This window comes from Bos indicus x Bos taurus, chromosome 13 (assembly GCF_003369695.1).
Source record: "Bos indicus x Bos taurus breed Angus x Brahman F1 hybrid chromosome 13, Bos_hybrid_MaternalHap_v2.0, whole genome shotgun sequence".
Lineage (NCBI taxonomy): Eukaryota > Metazoa > Chordata > Mammalia > Artiodactyla > Bovidae > Bos > Bos indicus x Bos taurus.
Window position 1 is genome coordinate 5,479,841 of NC_040088.1, and position 19,173 is coordinate 5,499,013.

The 19,173-nt window shown below is 53.7% G+C and overlaps 2 protein-coding genes across 5 annotated transcripts; one reads left to right on the forward strand and one right to left on the reverse strand.

Annotated features, from left to right (window-relative positions):
* Window positions 1-59: 59 nt before the first annotated feature.
* Window positions 60-10,650, forward strand: SPATA2 (spermatogenesis associated 2). Of its 4 annotated transcripts, XM_027558288.1 has the most exons (4): window positions 80-196; window positions 1,938-2,359; window positions 6,000-6,432; window positions 7,269-10,650. In XM_027558288.1, exons 3-4 carry the CDS (start codon window positions 6,112-6,114, stop codon window positions 8,499-8,501), a joined length of 1,554 nt encoding a protein of 517 aa, XP_027414089.1. In that variant the 5' UTR covers window positions 80-196; window positions 1,938-2,359; window positions 6,000-6,111; the 3' UTR covers window positions 8,502-10,650. The 4 variants fall into 4 exon arrangements, with proteins under 4 accessions (XP_027414086.1, XP_027414089.1, XP_027414088.1 ...); XM_027558285.1 differs by lacking the exon at window positions 1,938-2,359 and having other exon boundaries at window positions 60-196; XM_027558287.1 differs by lacking the exons at window positions 80-196; window positions 1,938-2,359 and adding an exon at window positions 280-611.
* LOC113902858 (interferon lambda-1-like) lies at window positions 8,780-18,036 on the reverse strand. Its single transcript, XM_027558204.1, is given in 4 exon segments — window positions 8,780-13,689; window positions 13,691-13,905; window positions 13,907-13,953; window positions 17,910-18,036. Coding segments are annotated over 4 exon segments (669 nt in total). The 3' UTR covers window positions 8,780-13,409.
* Window positions 18,037-19,173: the final 1,137 nt, after the last annotated feature.

The window sequence follows — 19,173 nt, forward strand, 5'->3', positions numbered from 1 at the left end:
CTGGCCTCCCTTTGGGCCCGCCTCCGAGACGTCACTTCCGGACTGAGTGCTTCCGGGTCGCCGCGGCCCCAGGGTACTGGTCTCGGTCTCCCGCAGCCGGCCGGAGCTCCGAGCGCCCATCCGGGCCCGGCTCCGGCGGCGGCCGCGGCTGCTTCCTACTCACCTCGGCCGGGGCGTCCTCGGCGGCGGTGCCGGGGTAAGGGCGGTTCGGCCGCGGGCGGAAACGGCGTCTGGGGCTTCCCTGGGCGGAGGGGGCGCCCGATTCAGCGGGGCTCGGCCGGCCCGGGAGCGGGGTCCCTTCGCGGCCGGCGAGGGGGCGATGGGCGAGCCCGCCTTTCCGGCACTCCGGGGGCCCGGCTGCTCCTCAGGATACCCGCTCCCCCCCGAGGGCTGCCTCGCAGCCTCCTGGGGACCGGCGGTGGGAGGCTCAGGGCAGCTCAGGAGGAGCACCCCATGTTCGGCGACTAACGCGGCAGCAGAACACCCCGATTCCAGCCGCAGGCAGTTACCGCGCAGTTGGTCCTCAGCCCGGGCTCCGGTGGCAGACCGGGGTTTGTACTCACTCTGTGACCTTGGACAAGTCACTCCATCGTCTGAGTCTCAGTTGGCTGGTTAGTTCAATGGGGAGTGAACCTGTCTGCTCGGGGCCGGGGTGGGGATAAAAGGAGATGCATAGGAAGCACAGCCTCTGGCATACAGCAGGCATCCAATAAATGATGCGTGCGTGCTCAGTCGCTTCAGTCGTGTCCGACTCTTTGCGACCCCACAGGACTATAGCCCCGCCAGGCTCCTCTGTCCATAGGATTCTCCAGGCAAGGATACTGGAGTGGGTTGCCATGCCCTCCTCCAGTGGATCTTCGCAGCTCAGGGATGGAAGCCGGGTCTGCTGCGTTGCAGGTCGATGTTTTACCGTCTGAGCCACCAGGGAAGCCACCCCCCCCACCCCCCACCCCCCGCCAATAAATGACAGCTGCTGTCGATTCGGCCACAGTCCCTGGGGAGGGCCCGAGACTGGGACTAGGGTGTTTTGCACAACTGATGTGGCGCTTAGAGGCTGTAGGAATTACCAGACTGGGAATAGCAGTTGCCAGCTTCTGTGTGCTGCGGGGAGGGGAGCCTGCTTGCTCCAGAGCCCCTCTGCCAGCCGCAGCTGCCACTGGGGAAGCCCAATTTCAGCATCGGCTGAGGCTATTTTCAGAGGTCAGGAAGCCCTCTTTCTGAATCTCTCTGGGATTGGGTTGGGGTGTGGGGACCCTCTGGTGTTTTCACTGCCAGTGGAAGGTGCCTAGGATGTGTCTCAGGGGCTTGGGGATGAGTGCCAAGGAGTGGGGTGCAGAGGTGGAGGGGGTTGATGGGCACTCCCCTTGCTGCTGTTTGGAGGCCCAGGGAACTCTGAGTGGCCTGAAGCTAGACCAGGGATCTGTAAACCTGTGGACTGGGGCAGTGCCGGGCCCAAAATAGCTTCTGCCTGTGCAGGGAGGAGGAAGCCTTCAGATGCTGCTTGGGGAATGTTTCTGCTTGAATGGGCCAGCTGAGGTAAAGCCAAGCTCATGCTTTGCTATCCAGAATCATTTCAGTTCCGTTCAGTAAGGTTTTAAACAGAGCCAGCTTTCCTCTGAGATGTTTAAAAAATAATTAAAATGCCACCACCCCCCTGCCCCCCGCCCCCGACTGCAATATCTCTCTTCAAAGGGGGGCCCAGATTGTGGGTGCAGGAAGGTGCTGACCAGGTCTCTTGGCTCTGGACACCCACCGATTCTGTTAGGGATGTTCATGGTACCATGCTTTTTTTTTTTATTCTTCCGCCAGCCTGGCATGTCTTGGCATTCCAGTCCTTGGGTTGCTTGGAGAAATTAACGGCTTCTGTCACTGCGCTGTCTTGGTATTCTGTAACCACGCTGTTTTTGCACAGAGCGTGTTTTTTGTTGTTCTTGCAGAGTGCTAGGAATAAATTGCTGGCTCTGTGCTCAGAAGAGACACCAGCTATGACCAGCTACAATGCAGCCTGTATTCTCAGAAAATGAATTCAGGAGGGATGATGTCAGCTGCTTTACCACTGGCCGGGCGCTGGTCAGCCTCCCCTCTCAGCCCTTGAGCTTACGTCATAGAGAGATCTGTGCTCTTCCAGTCCCGCTCCGTGTGAGAAGATGGGAGTCTTGCTGCCACCGAAATTTTTAGAACTCAGCTGTGCTGGCCCTGCCACAGGGCGTCTGCCTTCATCAAGCCCTTCTGAGAAGAGCTATCCAGCAGCTGGACAGCTGTGCCTGAGAGCAGCGCAGCTCAGAGCTTGAGTCAGGGTTTTGGCATCAGACCCGGGTTCAGATCCCCGAGCCCCTTCTCCCTCTCCTTATGGCTTAGGGTGAGTGACTCGGCCCCTCTGCGCATGCACACCGAGTCGCTTGGTTGTGTCAGAGTCTTTGTGAGCCCATCACCTGTGGCCCACCAGGCTCCTCTGGCTGTGGGATTCTCCGTGGCTGTGGGACTACCAGAGCGGGTTGCCATTCCCTCCTCCAGTTGGCCCCTCTGAGCCTCAGTTTTTTCTTGTTTAACCTTGGGGTTGTCGAGTGGATTTTGTTGATTTTCATGGGGCACTTAGCAGAGGGCCCTTCTGTGCTAATCCCTTGGTGAATGGTACTCATGGTAACCATAAATGAGTGAAGTAAAGGAGGAAGATCCCAGGCCATGGTGCCGGCCACCCCAGGTTCAAATTCCAGCTCTGACCTTTTCAGGCTCTGTTGAGCAGGTTGTTTAATGGTAGAGCCTTGGTTTCTCTCCTCGTAGAACTGTGAGGATTAAACTGGATGATGCAGTTAAAGTGGAAAGCCCAAGGCCTAGCGCACAGTAGGACCACGACAGTTGTTCCCTTCCTTCTTACCTTTCCTCAAGGATCTTGTAGCATTTTCTTTCACCTGTTTCCTCACCAGTGGAGGATGGCTCAAGATTCCCCTTAGATGTGTTTCCCGCCCTTGGCTTTAGGACTTTGAATACCAGCCGGGCTGTTTGCAGCCCTTTTGCTTGTCTATTTGCCAGCCACAAACAAGGGTGGGGACTGTGGTATGGTTACAGCACTGAGCAGACGCAGAGCTGAGCTTGAGGGTGGCTGACTCTGTTTTTGTAAAAAAAAAGTCAGTCTCTATTGGCTCAAGCCTGACTTCTTTGGAGAAAAATCATAGCAGTATTTCAGAGGCTTGATGTCGCTCTGTCTAAATTGTTCTCAGATGTACTAAAAAACAGTCCCTGGGGCCAGAGGCCGGATGGAAGCTTCTTTTGGATAAATAAAAAAAAAATGGTAAATGCATATGGGTTTTTTTTAGCAAGGACAGTGATGTCTTCTCTCAGGTTGCAATGCAGTTTTATTTTTAAAGTGAACACACATACTTTGATACTGAGCGGTAAGCCTGTTCAGCTAGAATTCAGGGCAGAGCTCTGTCTTCTCAGCCGCTGTGCCCTCCTGTCCCCTGCCTACGCCCTGTCCCCCTCACTGCACCAGCCTGGGGCCTGGCACCGCTGAGGCCTGCATATTGCTGAGCTCAGGGAGCATGGGGTGGCGGGAGGAACACAGCTTTCCAGTCCTCAGGCCAGGCTTGGAACCTGGGGTCCACCTTTTCCTAACCCTGAGCTTACATAAGCCCATGGCAGATCATGTCATGGAGCCTCGCTTTCTTCCCGCTCCCGCTGGCCTTCCAGAATTCTAAGGAGAGCTAAATGAGAAACGCGAGCGTGGTGAATGCTGACGTGCTTAGCATCGTGCATTTTGCCTGTTTTATCAAATACCTACTGTGTGCCAGGTGCTATTAGGCATCATGGTGAACAAAATAGACATTGTCCTTGCCTTTGCAGGGTTGACTGCTTACTGGATATTGAGGGGAAACAGACAGAAGATAGTAAATGAATAAAGTTGAAAATTTCCCAGAGTATTTTTTTTGGCCACACCCAGTGACATGCAGAACTTACCCCACTAGGGACTGAACCCATGCCCCCTGCAGTGGGACTGTGGAGTCTTAACCACTGGACCGCCGGGGATGCCCAAAGTTGATGATTTCAGATGGTGATTACCCCAGGAGAATGGGATGACAAGGGCCAGGCAGGTGCGATTTACTGAGCTGGGGTGGTCAGGGAGAGCCTCAGAGGAGTGATGATTGAGTTGAGACCTGAATGATGAAAGTGAGCCGGCGACAGGAGGGACCAGAGGAAGAACATGCAGAAGGAACAACGTGTGCAGAGGTCCTGAGATCAAAATGGGCTTGATGTGTTTGAGAAGCAGGCAGAAGGGTCTGTGTGGGTGGACCTCAAAGGACAGGGATGGCTGTTCTGAGGGCCACAGCGACCTTGGGCAGGAGGGAGAATCTGATCCCAAGTGGCACTGCTCACCTGTGTGCTGCTCAGGTCTGAGCCTTGGGCTTCCTTGGCAGGGCAGTGGGTGGGAGAAGGTGGCCTCTCTGTGTCCCTAATTCTCCTGCATGTCTTACCCACCGGGCATCTCCCCAAAACTGGAGAAGCCAGAGGAGTATCTCATTGCCGCCTGTGTGATTTTATGGACTTCCTAATCGTCACCAGGCTCATGGGCACTTAGGACTTCTGAGCCAGACTCAGAGCTGCTGGAGGACTGTGCAGGTCCATCCATTCCACCGCAGCTTGTTTTCGGTCCCGCACCATCTCCCACAGTCCACAGGAGCCCCCCCCCGCCCCGACACACACACATCTCCCACAGCCAACAGGACCCTCCCCCTCCCCCCACACACTCACTCAAGGCAGCGGCAGGCTTTTATGAAGCGTGTGCCCTGCCCTGGCACGGTGACCTTTCCCGAGTCACTTGGTCACAGTCTGCACCCATGGAGCGTGTGGGCAGGAAATGCAGGCCAGGTGAGTGTGGAAGCACACGTCCACCCCAGCGGGAGATACCTGCCTCACTGATCTCACCTCCGGAGAGCGCTTGGCAGGTGTCGCACCTTCTGACACTGGGAGCGCCTGCTTGTGTGCCTCGTGAGCCTACTCTGAGCTGGCATTCTGGAGAGCGTTCTTTTCCTTTCCTTCCCTTGGCTGTACTGGGGCTTCGTTGTAGTCTGCGGGCTCTTTGTGGCAGTGTTCAGGCTTCCCTAGTTACCCCAAGGCGTCTGGGGTCGCAGTTCCCTGACCAGGGATGGAACCCTCACCCCCTGCATTGGAGGGCAGGTTCTTTACCACTGGACACGGGGAAGTCCCTGAAGAGCTTTCTGTACAGACTGCAGAGAATCCTTCTACCAGCTCTGGACTGTAAGAATTATTAACCCCCTTTTTCAGATGAGAAAACTGAATTGAGTACTTGGCCCAAGTAACCTGGAGAAGCAGATCCAGGGTTCACACCCAGGCAGTCCAGCTTTGAAATCTGTCTGTAACCCCTATGGGCTGTGTTGCCTCCCCTGGCCCTGGCAGTATCCCTTGATGAATACCGATTGCTGCAGCATCGTAGCGCCAAGAATACTGATGGATCTGTGCCTGCTCTACTAACAAGTGGCCAGGGAGACGGCAAGAGTGTGTGAATCCTGTGTGTCCAGCTTAGAAGGTTTTGTCCTCTCCCAAGAGAGAACCGTAAAAAACAAAGGTGGGGTGGGATTCCCTCGTGGTCCTGTGGTTAGGACTTATGCCTCCACTTCAGGGGGCACAGGTTCAACCCCTCGTTGGGGAACTAATATCCCAGAAGACAGGGCATGGCCAAAACCCCCGCCCCACAGAAAAACCAAGGCAGATCAAGGGACTCTCCAAGGGTCGGCAGCCAAAGTAGCCTTTAAAAAAAAAATGATTACAGGTGTGATCATGTACCTGTCCCCCTTGCTTTGAACCCTTCAGGGGCTGCACGGGGATCTTGGAATGAAATGTCTGACTCGTTGAGACCTGAGGCTGGGATCCTGCTGTATGGGCAGCCTTGTGTCCTGTGACCCTCCTCCTCTCTCTGCTTCAGCCTCACTAGCCTTTTCCTTTCATTTCGAGGAATGACGTGCTTCTCGGTCTTCCCCTTCCAGAGCGTTCTGCGGGTCCAGGCAGGCAGCATGTTGATGCTTCTGGCAATGTCCCTGCCTCTAAGCCAGAAGCCATGGAGGAGATAAGGTAGCCCCCGTCCCTGGATCGGATTAGATGGGGAAGCCCAGTTCAATGGATGCAAAATACAAGGATGACTTGTTCCGGAAGTACGTGCAGTTCCACGAGAGCCAAGGGGACGCCACCCCCAGCAGTGATGAGTCCCTGCGGGCGGCAGCCTCCACCCTGCTCAGCCTGCACAAGGTGGACCCCTGTTATCGATTCCGGCTGATCCAGTTCTATGAGGTGGTGGAGAGCTCCCTGCGCTCGCTCCGTTCCTCCAGCCTGCGGGCCCTGCGCTGCGCCTTCAGCGTGCTCGAGACGATGGGCATCAACCTCTTCCTCTGCCCCTGGAAGAAGGAGTTCAGAAGCATCAAGGTAAGGTCTGGGGATGGGCTCTGCATGCTGCTCTCCCCTCTTGCGCCTTCCTGTCCATCTTGGGAAGAGGGTTTGTGCCCGTGTAATCTCCTTCCTCTGCTTGGGCCCTCCTGGCTTCCCTGCTGCCACCTGGCCTCCCTGCATAGTGCCTTCTCTTCACTGGTTGCCCGCCCCTGGCAGCTCACATCTGAAACCGTGAGGTTGGAAAGGTGGGCAGCACCCAGTTATGCAGGGCCTTGGAACCCGGGGCAGGGGCTGGAAATTATTCTAAGGGGGCTGGGAAACTGGCAGGGCCAGGATCCAGTTTCCACTGGAGAAGACGACTCCTGGCGGTTGTATGGGAGGTAGACAGCGTGGAGGCCTGGAGGAGGCTGCTGCGGGCGAGGGAAACAGGGATGAGGGGGGAGGAGGAACTGGAGACCGAGAGTTCTGAATCATTTCAAAGGTGGTGGTGGCTCAGGAGAGTTCCCCGGGTCAGGCTAAGTCTCACGGAAATACCAGAAAGGGTACTCGCATTGCTCCTGGGTGTTTCTGCCTCTGACCCGATTCCCTTTCTCCATCAGTGTTTGCCCTGCACCTCCCCAAGGAACAGGGCCCTTGCAGCCCATGTGGAAGGCCAGTGGCTTTGCTCCCTGCCCCCCCGGGGTCATTTCCCTCAGACCCTTGCGCTGAGTTGTTGGGGAGCAGTAGCCTCTACCTGCCGCCCTGAGATGGCCCCGAACCCCGCTCCCCACCTGCCCGTGTGCAGACTGGGTGCAGCCCGCCCGGGTACAGTCTCCGCGGTGTGTCTGGGAGAGAAGAACCCAGCTCTGCTCCTCTGCCCTCCCTTCCCCTAGACCTACACGGGCCCCTTCGTGTACTACGTCAAGTCGACGTTACTGGAGGAGGACATCCGAGCCATCCTGAGCTACATGGGCTACATGCCTGAGCTGGGGACCGCCTACAGGCTCAAAGAGCTGGTCGAGACGTTGCAAGTGAAGATGGTCTCCTTCGAACTCTTTCTGGCCAAGGTGGAGTGCGAGCAGATGCTGGAGATCCACTCGCAGGTCAAGGACAAGGGCTACACGGAGCTGGACGTGGTGAGCGAGCGCCGGGGCAGCGTGGAGGACGCGCGGGGGTGCGCGGAGGCCCTGCGGCGGCGCGCCGAGGCCCGCGAGCCGCTGTCGGCCTCGATGGCGCGCGTGGTGCTGCAGAAGTCGGCCAGCGAGCGGGCGGCCAAGGACTACTACAAGCCCCGTGTGACCAAGCCCTCGCGGTCGGTGGACACCTACGACAGCTACTGGGAGAGCCGGAAGCCTCCCCTGAAGACCTCGCTGAGCCTGCGGAAGGAGCCGGCGGCCGCCGAGCCGGGGGACGAGCTCAAGGACGAGATCATCCGGCCGCCACCCTCGCTCCTGACCGTGGCCGGCTCCCCGCACGGCGGCGCCGACGACCTGCCGGCCCCTGCGCCCAGCAACGGGCTCGGCCTGCTCCGCGGCCCCTATCTGCCCGGCTCGGACGACGTGGATCTGTACACGGACGCGGAGCCCCGGGCCGCCTACCGGAGGCAGGATGCCCTGCGGCCCGACGTCTGGCTGCTGAGAAACGACGCCCACCCCGGCTACCACAAGCGCTCGACCCCCGCCAAAGAGTCCGCCCTCTCCAAGTGCCAGAACTGCGGCCTGTCCTGCAGTGCCGCCCTCTGCCAGCGCTGCGACAGCCTGCTGGCCTGCTCCCCGGCCGCCAAGCCCAGCGCCTTCCCCGGCAAGGCCTCCGGCCACGACAGCCTAGCCCACGGGGCCGCCTTGCGGGAGAAGTACGCGGGCCAGACTCAGGGCCTCGAGCGGCCGCCGCACCTCCACTCCAAGTCCAAGCCGCCCTCCGCCGTGGCCGCCACCTCCCGCTGTGGCTTTTGCAACCGCCCGGGGGCCGCCAACACCTGCACGCAATGTTCCAAAGTCTCATGTGACGCCTGCCTCAGCGCCTACCATTACGACCCCTGCTGCAAAAAGAGCGAGCTGCACAAGTTCATGCCCAACAACCAGCTGAACTACAAGTCCACCCAGTTCTCCCATCTCGTGTACAGATAGACGCCACCCCTCACCTCCCTGCTCCAAGGGCTACACCTCCGACCTTTCTGGTGTCACGGGGAAGCAGTGTTAAGGCAAAGATCTCAGAAGCAGAGCCCTGCCCTTGACCACGCGGGTGTTGGGGGATCCTGGGGCCGGCCACCCCATGTGGGAGTTCCCTTACGGACTCAGATTATTTCAACTGGTGGCTGCTTTGTCCTCTGGCAGGAGAGAGGGTGGCGCTTCTGTTGGGATTCCTTTTTGCTAATCTCTCCACTCCCTGTTCCTGTTTTTTTTTGTTTTTTGTTTTGGTAGTGGGGGGGGGGTTTGTTTCTTCAAGATGGTTTCTATCTTTGGGACTCTTGCCGACCACTCACTCCCACGGCAAGCCAACTTGGATTGGGAAGGGCCCCCCCGGGTTGCTTCCAGATGGCCACCTGGAGCGGTGAGCTAGAGGCCTGTTGGCTTGTGAAATGAGCCCTCCTGCCACACCGGGCCTCCTCCACTGGCTCATCCCTCCGTCACCGTCCCCAAACACCGGGACCCCCGCCGGCATCCCCCGCCTGCCTTCCCTGCCTCTACGCATCAACGGTGACCCGAGCCCAGGATTCACTGAATGTCATGCTGTTGCCTCCACAGCTCAGCGCAGCTGTGGGGTCTGTGAACTTGGCCCTCACGCTCTGCAGTGTGGACCTTCCACCACGGCACTGACCCCCGGCCCCCCACCTTCTGTCATTTGCACATCCTTCTCTTCCTGTACTGTACATAGATATTTTTGAGATTTATTTTTAAATAAATATTCAACTTGCCGTGTGTTTCAAAGTGGTGAAAACATTACCGATGTAGCTATTTATAAAGATGCCCCAGGTTCTTTAGTCTTCCAGGGGAGGGGCTCATGCCCTTCCACCTTGCTGCCTCCGCTCGCCGCAGCCGGAAGGTTGAGTGGAGCGTGTGGGCGCGGAGGAGGAACAGAGACGATGTCCCCTGGGCTCGTGGAGAGCCGCTGTCTTCCCTGCAACCAATCTCAACACCTACCTCCAGTGTGCACCTCGGGGGGCTCGTCCGGGCTGAGAGGTCTCTGCGCCCGCAGACTCTGACCACCAGTGACGAGTCGGGAACCTCGCCCTGTGGACCTCCAGCCTGGTCTTCGCCGCTTGCTGAGTGGACCTTGCACTGCAGTCTCCTCGAGTCTCAGTTCAGAAGGAAGAGGGTTTGGGATCCCCACCACCCCTCCACCTCAGTCCTCTCCTCTTCACCTGTTTCCAGGACTCGTCTGTAACCTACGCGACCTTTTTGCACTAGAAGTGGGCAGGAGTCTGCGTGCGCCCAGCAGATGGGCGCCTCCTGAGATTCTTAGCCGAGCCTCTCCGTATGTGAATTAACTGACCCCAGATTATCCTTTTGGGTTACAGAGGAGGAGCGGGGCAAGAATCTGAAAATAGAACCGCTTCCGTGTGAACTAACAATATATTTTAGCCATAAGTGTTGGTGATGTACAGAATGTTACGGGGATTGACCTGCAGTGGGTTTTCTGATGGGAGGAGGTATTCAGCTCCTGAGCACATTTCCATCTGGCTGAATCCTGAGGCCACTGTGAATTTGCTGATGTTCTTCCAACTCAGTTGAGAGATTTTAAGGTTTTCAAAATCTCCTATGGCTTTTTAATATATATATCTAGTGGGTCACTTGTAGATACTCCGTGTGTATATGAAGCTGAGTTTCAACCAACTTTATTACTAAGGCCCTCCCACTCGGGGGCACCCATCTTTGATGTTGTTCTTCCTTTTCACATTTCGGACATGTCAGTGCCTGTCCCAGTCCCGACTTTCCCAGTTTTCCATTTTCAGACTGCTCTAGCACTACACTAACTCTTAACCAACCGTGATGCCACGTAACTGACACAGCAGACGGAAGCAGGAATAACCCACTTGTTCTGGAAGAGGAGTCCAGTGTGGGTTATCATCACGGAAACACTGTGTTCATGGGTTGGAATAGGAAATGCTGTGACCGTGCTCCTCCTCGGTGTGTATCTAAATTGTATAAGGTTGCTGTGATCGAGATAAATAGATGCTAATTTAAAAATGCAGATGTTTTGCATTTGATTTCTACCAAGAGTTGAAATGTTGAGAGATGCTTTAAAAAATAATAATAAAGTGTCTTCCATTGTTAATGAAGTGTTTGGGGTTTTATGTCTCTCCTCTCTGCCGCTCTGAAGTTTGGGTTGCTTGGGTTTGTTTTTTTGCTGTTTTTGTTTGCTTTTTGCTCAAACCATGTTTTGTTCTTTAGTGACAGGACTCACATTTTCTCCTCCATGAAACTCACAAATGATAACAGCCAGCATTTGAGTGCTTGTTCTGTGAGACAGACTTTGAAAAAACAAAGATTTGTGTATTTGTTCGGGTTGCTCCGGCCTCTGCTGCGCGGCCTTCTCTCGCTGTGGTGGTCCGGGGCTGCCCTAGTGGCAGTGCACCGGTCTCTCATCGCACTGGCTTCTCTTCTTGCCAAGCACAGGCTCTCGGTGCCCACGCTTCAATAGTTTTGGTGGGTTGGCTCAGTTTTTGCAGCACAGGAGCTGAGTTGTCCCCTGGCACGTGGGATCTTCCTGGACCAGGGATCGAACCCGTGTCCCCTGCATTGGCAGGTGGATTCTTTACCACTGAGCCACCAGGGAAGCCAAGCCAGGCATTTTATATGCTGAGACTTTTGAGATCTCATGTAATAGTCTCGGTCCTCCTGGAAGATAACCTAAATCCCATCTTACAGATGGGGAAACCAAGGTGTGCAGAGTTCAGCCATGCTTCTGGAGTGGGACTGCAGACTCCAGGAGAAATGATTGTTAGTAGTGACAGACAGGAGTTAAATAACAGTGAAGGGTGTTGTGTTAAAAAAAAAAAGCAATCCCATTTAAAAATGTTTTGATTCATTTAAATGCCTCAAGAGGATCCTGGTCAGTGTAATGCTAGCTTGTCTCTAAGAAAGAGAAAGCAGGGCCAAGAATCTTTAGCAGAATCTTGGCTTTTCAGTCCCCTCTATTCAGGGCAGACCATACTACTTACCCATTATAGCAACAATAGGAGATTACTTTAAAAATCAATTTAAGATTTCTTTTTTAAATGAAGTTTCCAGAAACTGATATAACATGGCAAATCAACTTCAATAAAAATAATAAATAAATAATGAAGGTTGACTTAACCTACATGGCAAAAATCTTCAGGGCAATGTAAGAGCAGCTGTGGTTTGGGGACATCCTGGCTTTATCCCCTGGTGGGGTGTCTGTGCCACCACACTGCCCACTCTGGGGACTTGGCCCCACGAGGCTGCTCAGCTGTCCAGGAGGAGACTAAACACTTCTCTCCAGCTCACTCACTGGCTGAACAAATATCCAGGCCTTGGGCCAGACGAAGGCCCAGGTGCTGGGTTTGATTTTAGCGACAGCATGGGAAAGGGCACTGCCATCCTGGCTTCCTGGAGACGAACACCCAGCCTGGGAGAGCTAAGGAAGCCAGACACTCGCTCCTGATGCTCCTGTATCTATCTGAAGGGGAGCAGAGACTCTGAGCAGCTTGCTTGATTTGCATATGTAAATGACAAGCATATTTAAGCATCACCAGGCCCACCAGCTGTACAGCATTACCATGAGCCTTGCTGCCAGCTCTGAGCACCAACCTGTGGTACCCCACACACTCAGAGGGATAGAGCCGTGGCAGACATTGCCAATTAAACTCTGGTAGCTGCTCACCCACCCTCCCTTGCTAATAAAAGCCGGGAGGTTTAGACATCTGGCCAGCAGGATAAAGACTGCCTTTCCCAGCCTCTCCTGGAGCTGAGCACAGTCATATGGGTAGGTCTGGTCCGTAGGATGGAAAAGTGCTGTGACTTCTAAGACTCGTCCTTCAAAGAAAGAAGCTTGTGCCTCCCACCCTGACTGTGCTGCTGGAACGGAGCAGCTCTGTGCGACTCTGAGGCAAAGGTCAAGGCAAGGCGGGCATGGCAACTGGCTGGAAGGGGCTGGCTCCCTGACACTTAGGAAGCCAGCATCTCACCTGGCCTGCCCCACCTATCTTCAGATTTTATATGCAAGAAATAACCTACTCTCTTGCTTAAACCCACATTTGTATTTTTCCATTTGCTCATTTTAGAAAACTTGATTTACAAAGAAAGCCAGACGAGAATAATGATGCCGCATGTACACTGAACCCAGGGCTTCAGTGGTTGAATGGTTAACGACTTCCGGCCAACCTGATATTTTCTGTACCTGTCCATCCACTTCCCTGACTCCTAAATTCCCTGGAAGCAAATTCAGACATCTGTTTCATTTAGGAACATTTCAGTTTGCATATCTAAAAGACAAGGACTTCTAATACCCTGACCGTATTTGAATTTTTATAACAATTCCTTAATTAAGCAACAGATATCAAGCCAGTGTTCCCAGGTCTGGTTGTCTCCTAACTGCATACTTTAAAAACTGCTCACCCTGGGGTCCCAATAAGGTCTCACACTCCAGTGGATAGATCTTTAAATCACCTTAATCCTAAAGGCTGTCCCCACGGAGGGACACTTCTCATTCTTTTTCTTTTTTATTCCTCTTGGAATGTATTTGTTGAAGAGACCGGGTTGTTCGTCTTTTGGAGTTTGCCAGAGTCTAAATTCTGCTGATGGCAGTCCCTGCTGCTGTTTATCGAGTTCCTCTGTTCCCTCAGCCTCCTGAAAATTGGCAGTGGGATCTTTTCTTTTTCAACTCCTTTCTGTTTATTTGAACATATTGTTCAAAAGTAGAAAAATAAACATTTCTTCTGCAGCTCCATCAATAAGGGGTGAGAGAAAGTCACAAGGCAGAATCGGGGCTTAGTGGATAAAGAGGGTCAGGGTCCCAGACGGGGTAGGGCTGGGTCCAGGTCTGCAGACACGCAGGTCTCCACTGGCAACACCTCAGGTTCTTATAAGGAGACTGAAGGGGTTGAACGGGACAGAGGCCTCGAGGCAGCCTTGGGACCCCTTGGGCCTCCTGGGGATGCAGCAGTGGTGCAGGCGGCCCTGGGGCAGCAGTCCCGCCCTGGGCCGAGCCCGGATGCAAGCCTGGAGCTCCAGGCAGATGTGGCATGGCATGTGCAATGGCCGGTCAAGGACGACCCCCAGGGACGATTGGGCCACGGCCCCCAGGACCTTCAGCATCACGACTAGCTCTCCCTCCAGGCCACAGGGCGCTCCACACCTGCATCCGCCTCAGGTCCTGGGTCCCGGGGAAGAGGCGAGAGCTGCAGCTCCCGTTCTTCAGCGAGAGTGACTCTGCCAAGGCATGCTTGGCTCTCTTGAAGCCCTCCGGCTCCTGTGGCAACAGGGAAGGGAACCGGCCCCCGTGGCAGCCCATCCCTGCCACGGTGGGCTTAGATGTGGGGACAGGGCCTGCTCTGGCCAGGTCCAGCCAGGTCCAGCCTCACGATCAGCAACACCAGGACCCAAGCTGCAGCCACGGCTAAATCTCAACGGCTTGTCTGGCCCCAGGGCTCTGCTTTCAGCCAGGCGCGTGGGGCAAGCCCAGCTGATGTGTGCCAAGTGAAAAGGCAAAGGGAAATAGGAATCTCCACTTGGACTACAGAGGGGGGAGTGGGTGGGGCCAGACGCCCAGCCAGGTGAGCTGGGGCCTGTGCCAGGAAGGAATGAGAGACAGATTCAGTTGCAGAAGAGAACTTTGTTTCTGAGAAGTCCCCTGCCCAGAGAGACTCTGGGTTAGGACTCCGGGGAATGCCTTTAGCTCACTGACTTTGGGGAGCCCCCGAAGGAGGCTGACGCTGGTGGAAGGATGGGAAACTGACTCTCACATTGGGGCAGGGACATAGAGGGGGTGGGTAAGTCTGCCTGAGCGGCAGAGAAGGGGCATCCTTTGAAGGTGCAGAAGTTTTAAAGTCCGCTGTGGCCCTCTTTTCTACTGCTACTTTTGTTACCTATGCTTTTGACATTAAATCCAAGAAACTGTTGCCAAATCCAGCTTCATGAAACTTTTGTTTTCTTCTAGGAATTGTTTTTTAGTTTCAGACTAAAACTAAATTTGGATCTTCAATCCATTTTCCATTTTGTGTATGCTGTAAGGGAAGGGTCTAGCTTCATTCTTCTGCATTTGGATGTCCAGTTTTCCCGGTACCATTTGTGGAGACGGTCCTTCCCCCACTGACTGGTCTTGGCGTCCTTGTGGAAGACCTTCGGACCACATACGTAAGGGTTTAGTTCTGGCCTCTCTCTTCTGTTGTTCTCTATGTCTGTCTCTGTGCCAGGACCACACTGTTTTGATTACTGTAGCTTTGTATGTAATGTGTTTTGATAAGCCCTCCAGAGTTTCTGTTGTTCTTCAAGACCGTTTTGGCTATTCGGGGTCCCTTGAGATCCCTTTTAAATTTTAGGAACTTTTTTCCCCATCTGTGCAAAAATGCCATTGGGGTTTTGATAGGGATTACATTGAATCAGTAGATTGTTTTGGGTAGTATGGACATTTTTAATGATGTTCAGTCTTCCAACTTGTGAACACAGGATGTCCTTAATTTGTGTGTTCTTTCAGCAATGTTTTGTAGTTTTTGGTATACACGTTCTTCACTGCCTTGGTGAGATTTACTCCTAAATATTTTATTCTTTTTGATGCTATTGTAAGTGGAATTGGGTTTGTAATTTCCTCTTCAGATTATTCGTTATTTGGGTATAGAACAATGAATCATAGAGAATAATGTGTTGATTTTGTATCCTGCAACTAATTCTTACATTCATTCTAACAGGTGTGTGTGTGTGTAAAATTTTTAGGGTTTTCTACATGTAAGATCATGTCATCTGAGAACGGATATAATTCTACTTCTTTCTTTCCAATTTGAATGCCTTTTTATTTTTTTCCAGCCAAATTGCTCTGGCTAAGATTATCAGCACTATGTTCAGTAGAAGAGGCAAGAGTGGGCATCCTGGCCTCTTCTCGAGGAAGAACTTCCAGTCTTTCACCGCTGAGCATGAAGTTAGCTGTGGCACATGCGCTTTGGAAATGGCTTTTATCATGTTGAGATAGTTTCCTTCCATTCCTAGTTTGCTGAGTGTTTTTTTTTTACCATGAAAGTGTGCTGAATTTTGGCACACACTTTTTACGCGTGAATTGCAACGATCATGTGGTCTTTATCCTTCATCCTGCGTGCTGTATCACCTGGTAGTTGACTTTTTTTTCTTTTCAGTAGTTGATTTTTGAGGCTTGCTCATTTGTGGGTTGGGTTTTTTGTTGTTGTAAGAACACTTCATAGATGTTGTCTTTTTTTTTCAGGAGGCACATGGCATCGAGTTCTGTCCCTTTGGGATATGAATAGCCTTTAAGGCTGTTACTCAGTACTTAGATCCGTTATTTAACTGGAGACTGCAAAATAGAGATATTCCAATCTTAAACGATATTCCAATCTTAGTCTTAATCGTTTGGCAACTGGAATACTTCTATAAAAAGAAACTTTTCTGTGGCGCTGTGAATCTCTACCCGGGACAAAACTGTATAAAACTAAATACACGGGCACACACAGGACAGCATGTGAAACTGATGTCATGGGAGCAAGGCCCGTGCATTTCACCAGTTGTGCCAAAGTCAGTTTCCGGCTGTGATATCACTCTATAGCTGTGCAAGATGTTCCTCTGAGAGAAACTGGGTGCAGGGTACACGGAACCCTTCTGTACTATTTTTGCAACTTCCTATAAATCTAGGACTTAAAAAAAAGTTAAAAAGAAACATCCCTCCTCTTTATGAAAAGCAGGATAGATGTTTACTTCTTTCCCTTTATTTTTACTTAGAATAATGAGTTGATGCCTTAGAATCCCCTAATAGTGACTGATTCTTTTTAAACTTATTTGTATTGGGGTACAGCCGATTAAAAATGCTGATAGTTTCGCTTCAGAACACTGAAGGGAGTCAGCTGAACATATAACATGTATTCACTCTCCTCTAGATCCAGTGACTGATTTTTAACAAGTATTACTCTGAACTCATTGATTTCAGTATATCTTAAGTATTTCAACCCACTCCATTATTACTGTTACTGACTTTCAAGTCCCATCTTTGTTCAGTGGGAACCTCCTCAGGCTGGCTCCCGAGTCCTTTTGACCTGACCCTGAAACCCCACTTGCTTCCTCACCATCTGCTGTAATGGGGGCTCCAGGTTTACCTTATACATTTCCTGTCCAAGTCCTGGAATCGAAGGTTTCTCCAAAGAGCCCTGGGTCCTCTCCTTGTGAAGTGACATAAACCTGCTGCGAGCTCCGCAGGGAGGTCAGTTCCAGGACCGGTTAATCCCCTTGTCCGACAGAGGCGTTAAGGACCGGGGCCCCGGCAGGTCGGCGAGGCCGTGCCTCGTGTTAGAGTTGCCGCCACAGGTCCGAGGAGCACTGCATCCCCACAGGATGGGAGAAAAAGGCCAGACAATGGGAAGAGGGCACTTCCCTGCTGTGAGTGACCATTTTTGAGTGTGAGGAAACAGCTGGAAATTCCCTAAGACGTTGCTTCCCTCTCCTGCCGGGACTGGGTCAGAGGCCTGTTGCTTAGCCTTCTCAGGTGAGACAGCGGAATGACCAGGAACGGCTTTACCTCCGCTCGGCACCTCTGGGCGTCCTATGCTGGTCACAGGGCCTTCAGCTCTGTGTGTGACCCTCCCCTGCAGCTTTCCGGCCTCTCAAGGAAAACCCTTCTTCCTTGGCTTGCTCCCCTTCACCCTGTTCAGTTCACTCAGTCGTGTCCGACTCTTTGCGACCCCATGGACTGCAGCACACCAGGCCTGCCTGTCCATCACAGTTTGCTCAAACTCACGTCCATCGAGTCGGTGACGCCATCCAACCATCTCATCCTCTGTCGTCCCCTTCTCCTCCCGCCTTCAATCTTTCTCAGCATCAGTGTCTTTTCCAATGAGTCAGCTCTTTGCATCAGGTGGCCAAAGTATTGGAGTTTCAGCTTCAGCATCAGTTCTTCCAATGAATATTCAGGACTGATTTCCTTTAGGATTGCACAGTTGGATCTCCTTGCAGTCCAAGGGACTCTCAAGAGTCCTCCCCAACACCACAGTTCAAAAGCATCCCCGTCACCCCGAGTGCGTGCTTTTTCTGGGCGATGAGAAGGTTGAAATGTGAATGACAACACCCAGCTTCCCTAGGTGCCGCTCTGGCTCCCCTCGCCCTGACTCTGGGGCTTTGTTCCAGGCTGACTGGGCTCAGCACACTCCACTTCCCAGTCTCCGCGCGGCCACCGGGGCCTGGAAGAGCCTGCTCCCTATCTGCCAGAGTCCCCACTGCTCCCGGGCCCACTGGCATCACCCTTGCGCAGTTTCACTAGGCAGGAGAACCCCTTCTCTGAGCCCAGTCTCTGTCACAGGGGGATGGGAGCTGAGGGCCACGGGCACTCCACCAGCCCTGCTCCTGACCTAGTTCCCCGCTGACACCAGCAGGCGTTGATCGGCCATGCGGTTGGCAGCTCAGGAACCGAAGGGGCCAGCATGTGATAGATGCTTTCCCCACTGCCTCCTTTGGCCAGGGGCGGGGGAGGTGGGGTAGCAGCGGGAGGCATTGCAGGGTCGAGGGGGACCGAGAGGTCCAGTCCTGGCCTCCCGCCAGAAGGCTGCTCCCTGGGGTCAGGACAGGTTCTCTTGCCTGGTTTCGTTTATCTCACATGTGTTTTCTGTTTGCATCTGTGACCAAAGGCTTCCCAGATGGCTCAGTGGTAAAGAATCTGCCTGCCAGCGCAGGAGACTCAGGAAACACGGGTTCCATCCCTAGGCTGGGAAGATTCCCTGGAGAAGGAGATGGCAACCCACTCCAGTCTTCTGCCTGGAGCATCCCATGGACGGAGGGGCCTGATGGGCTACAGTCTATCGAGTCGCTAAGAGTCAGCACACACGCACAGCCTGTTACCATAAGCAGCTTAGGATGCCGTTTGGAAGTATGAGAGGGTAACAGCACACTGAGCCTCAAGACTTCCCACTTAACAGACATTGCCACCACCGTCCATCCAACTCTTGCAGCCGTGTGGGCTCAGAGCCTGGCTTCAGTCTGGCAAAGGCCCACCACAGGCTGGCCTGCAACGCCAGGGGCCTGGTGAGGACGCGTCCCTTGCATCTGTGCGAAAGCAGTCGTGGGCTGGCTGAAGGCTGGGCACGGCCCAAGCCGTTCCCACAGAGGGACTGTACGCTTCGGCCACTCAAGATGGTTGCTCTCTTGCTCTTGGTACATCTCCTGTTCGACCAGCCCATGCTTCCCTCACATGACTGTCCAGTCCTCTTAATTACAGGGCTTAATCAGATCCTGGTAACTGAGTCCATCTGACATCAATCCCCCCCACCTATTAAAGGTAGCCGCTTCCTCCCTGGGGTACTGAAGGCCACCGCAGTGTTCTGCCCATCAGCTGCTGTATACGGTGGGGTATCACTCCACCTTGTGTATCGACCTCTGTGTAAGAGCCCTCCATCTGCCAAACCATTAAACCTTCCCTGGTGGCTCAGACGGTAAAGAATCTGCCTGCAATGTGGGAGACCTGGGTTCGATCCCTGGGTTGGGAAGATCCTCTGGAGAAGGGATGGGCAACACACTCCAGTGTTCTTGCCTGGAGAATTCCATGGACAGAGGAACCTGCTGGGCTGCTGTCCATGGGATCACAAGGAGTCGGACACGACTGAGCGACCAGCACACACAGCAAACCATCAGGGCC

What these genes read in the sequence shown, in the direction of transcription:
- SPATA2 (XM_027558285.1), top strand. Translation starts at nt 6,112, where the DNA reads ATGGGGAAGCCCAGTTCAATGGATGCAAAATACAAGGATGACTTGTTC. An exon ending in AGGAGTTCAGAAGCATCAAG is followed by an intron (nt 6,433 to 7,268) that starts GTAAGGTCTGGG and finishes CCCTTCCCCTAG; the next exon opens with ACCTACACGGGCCCCTTCGT.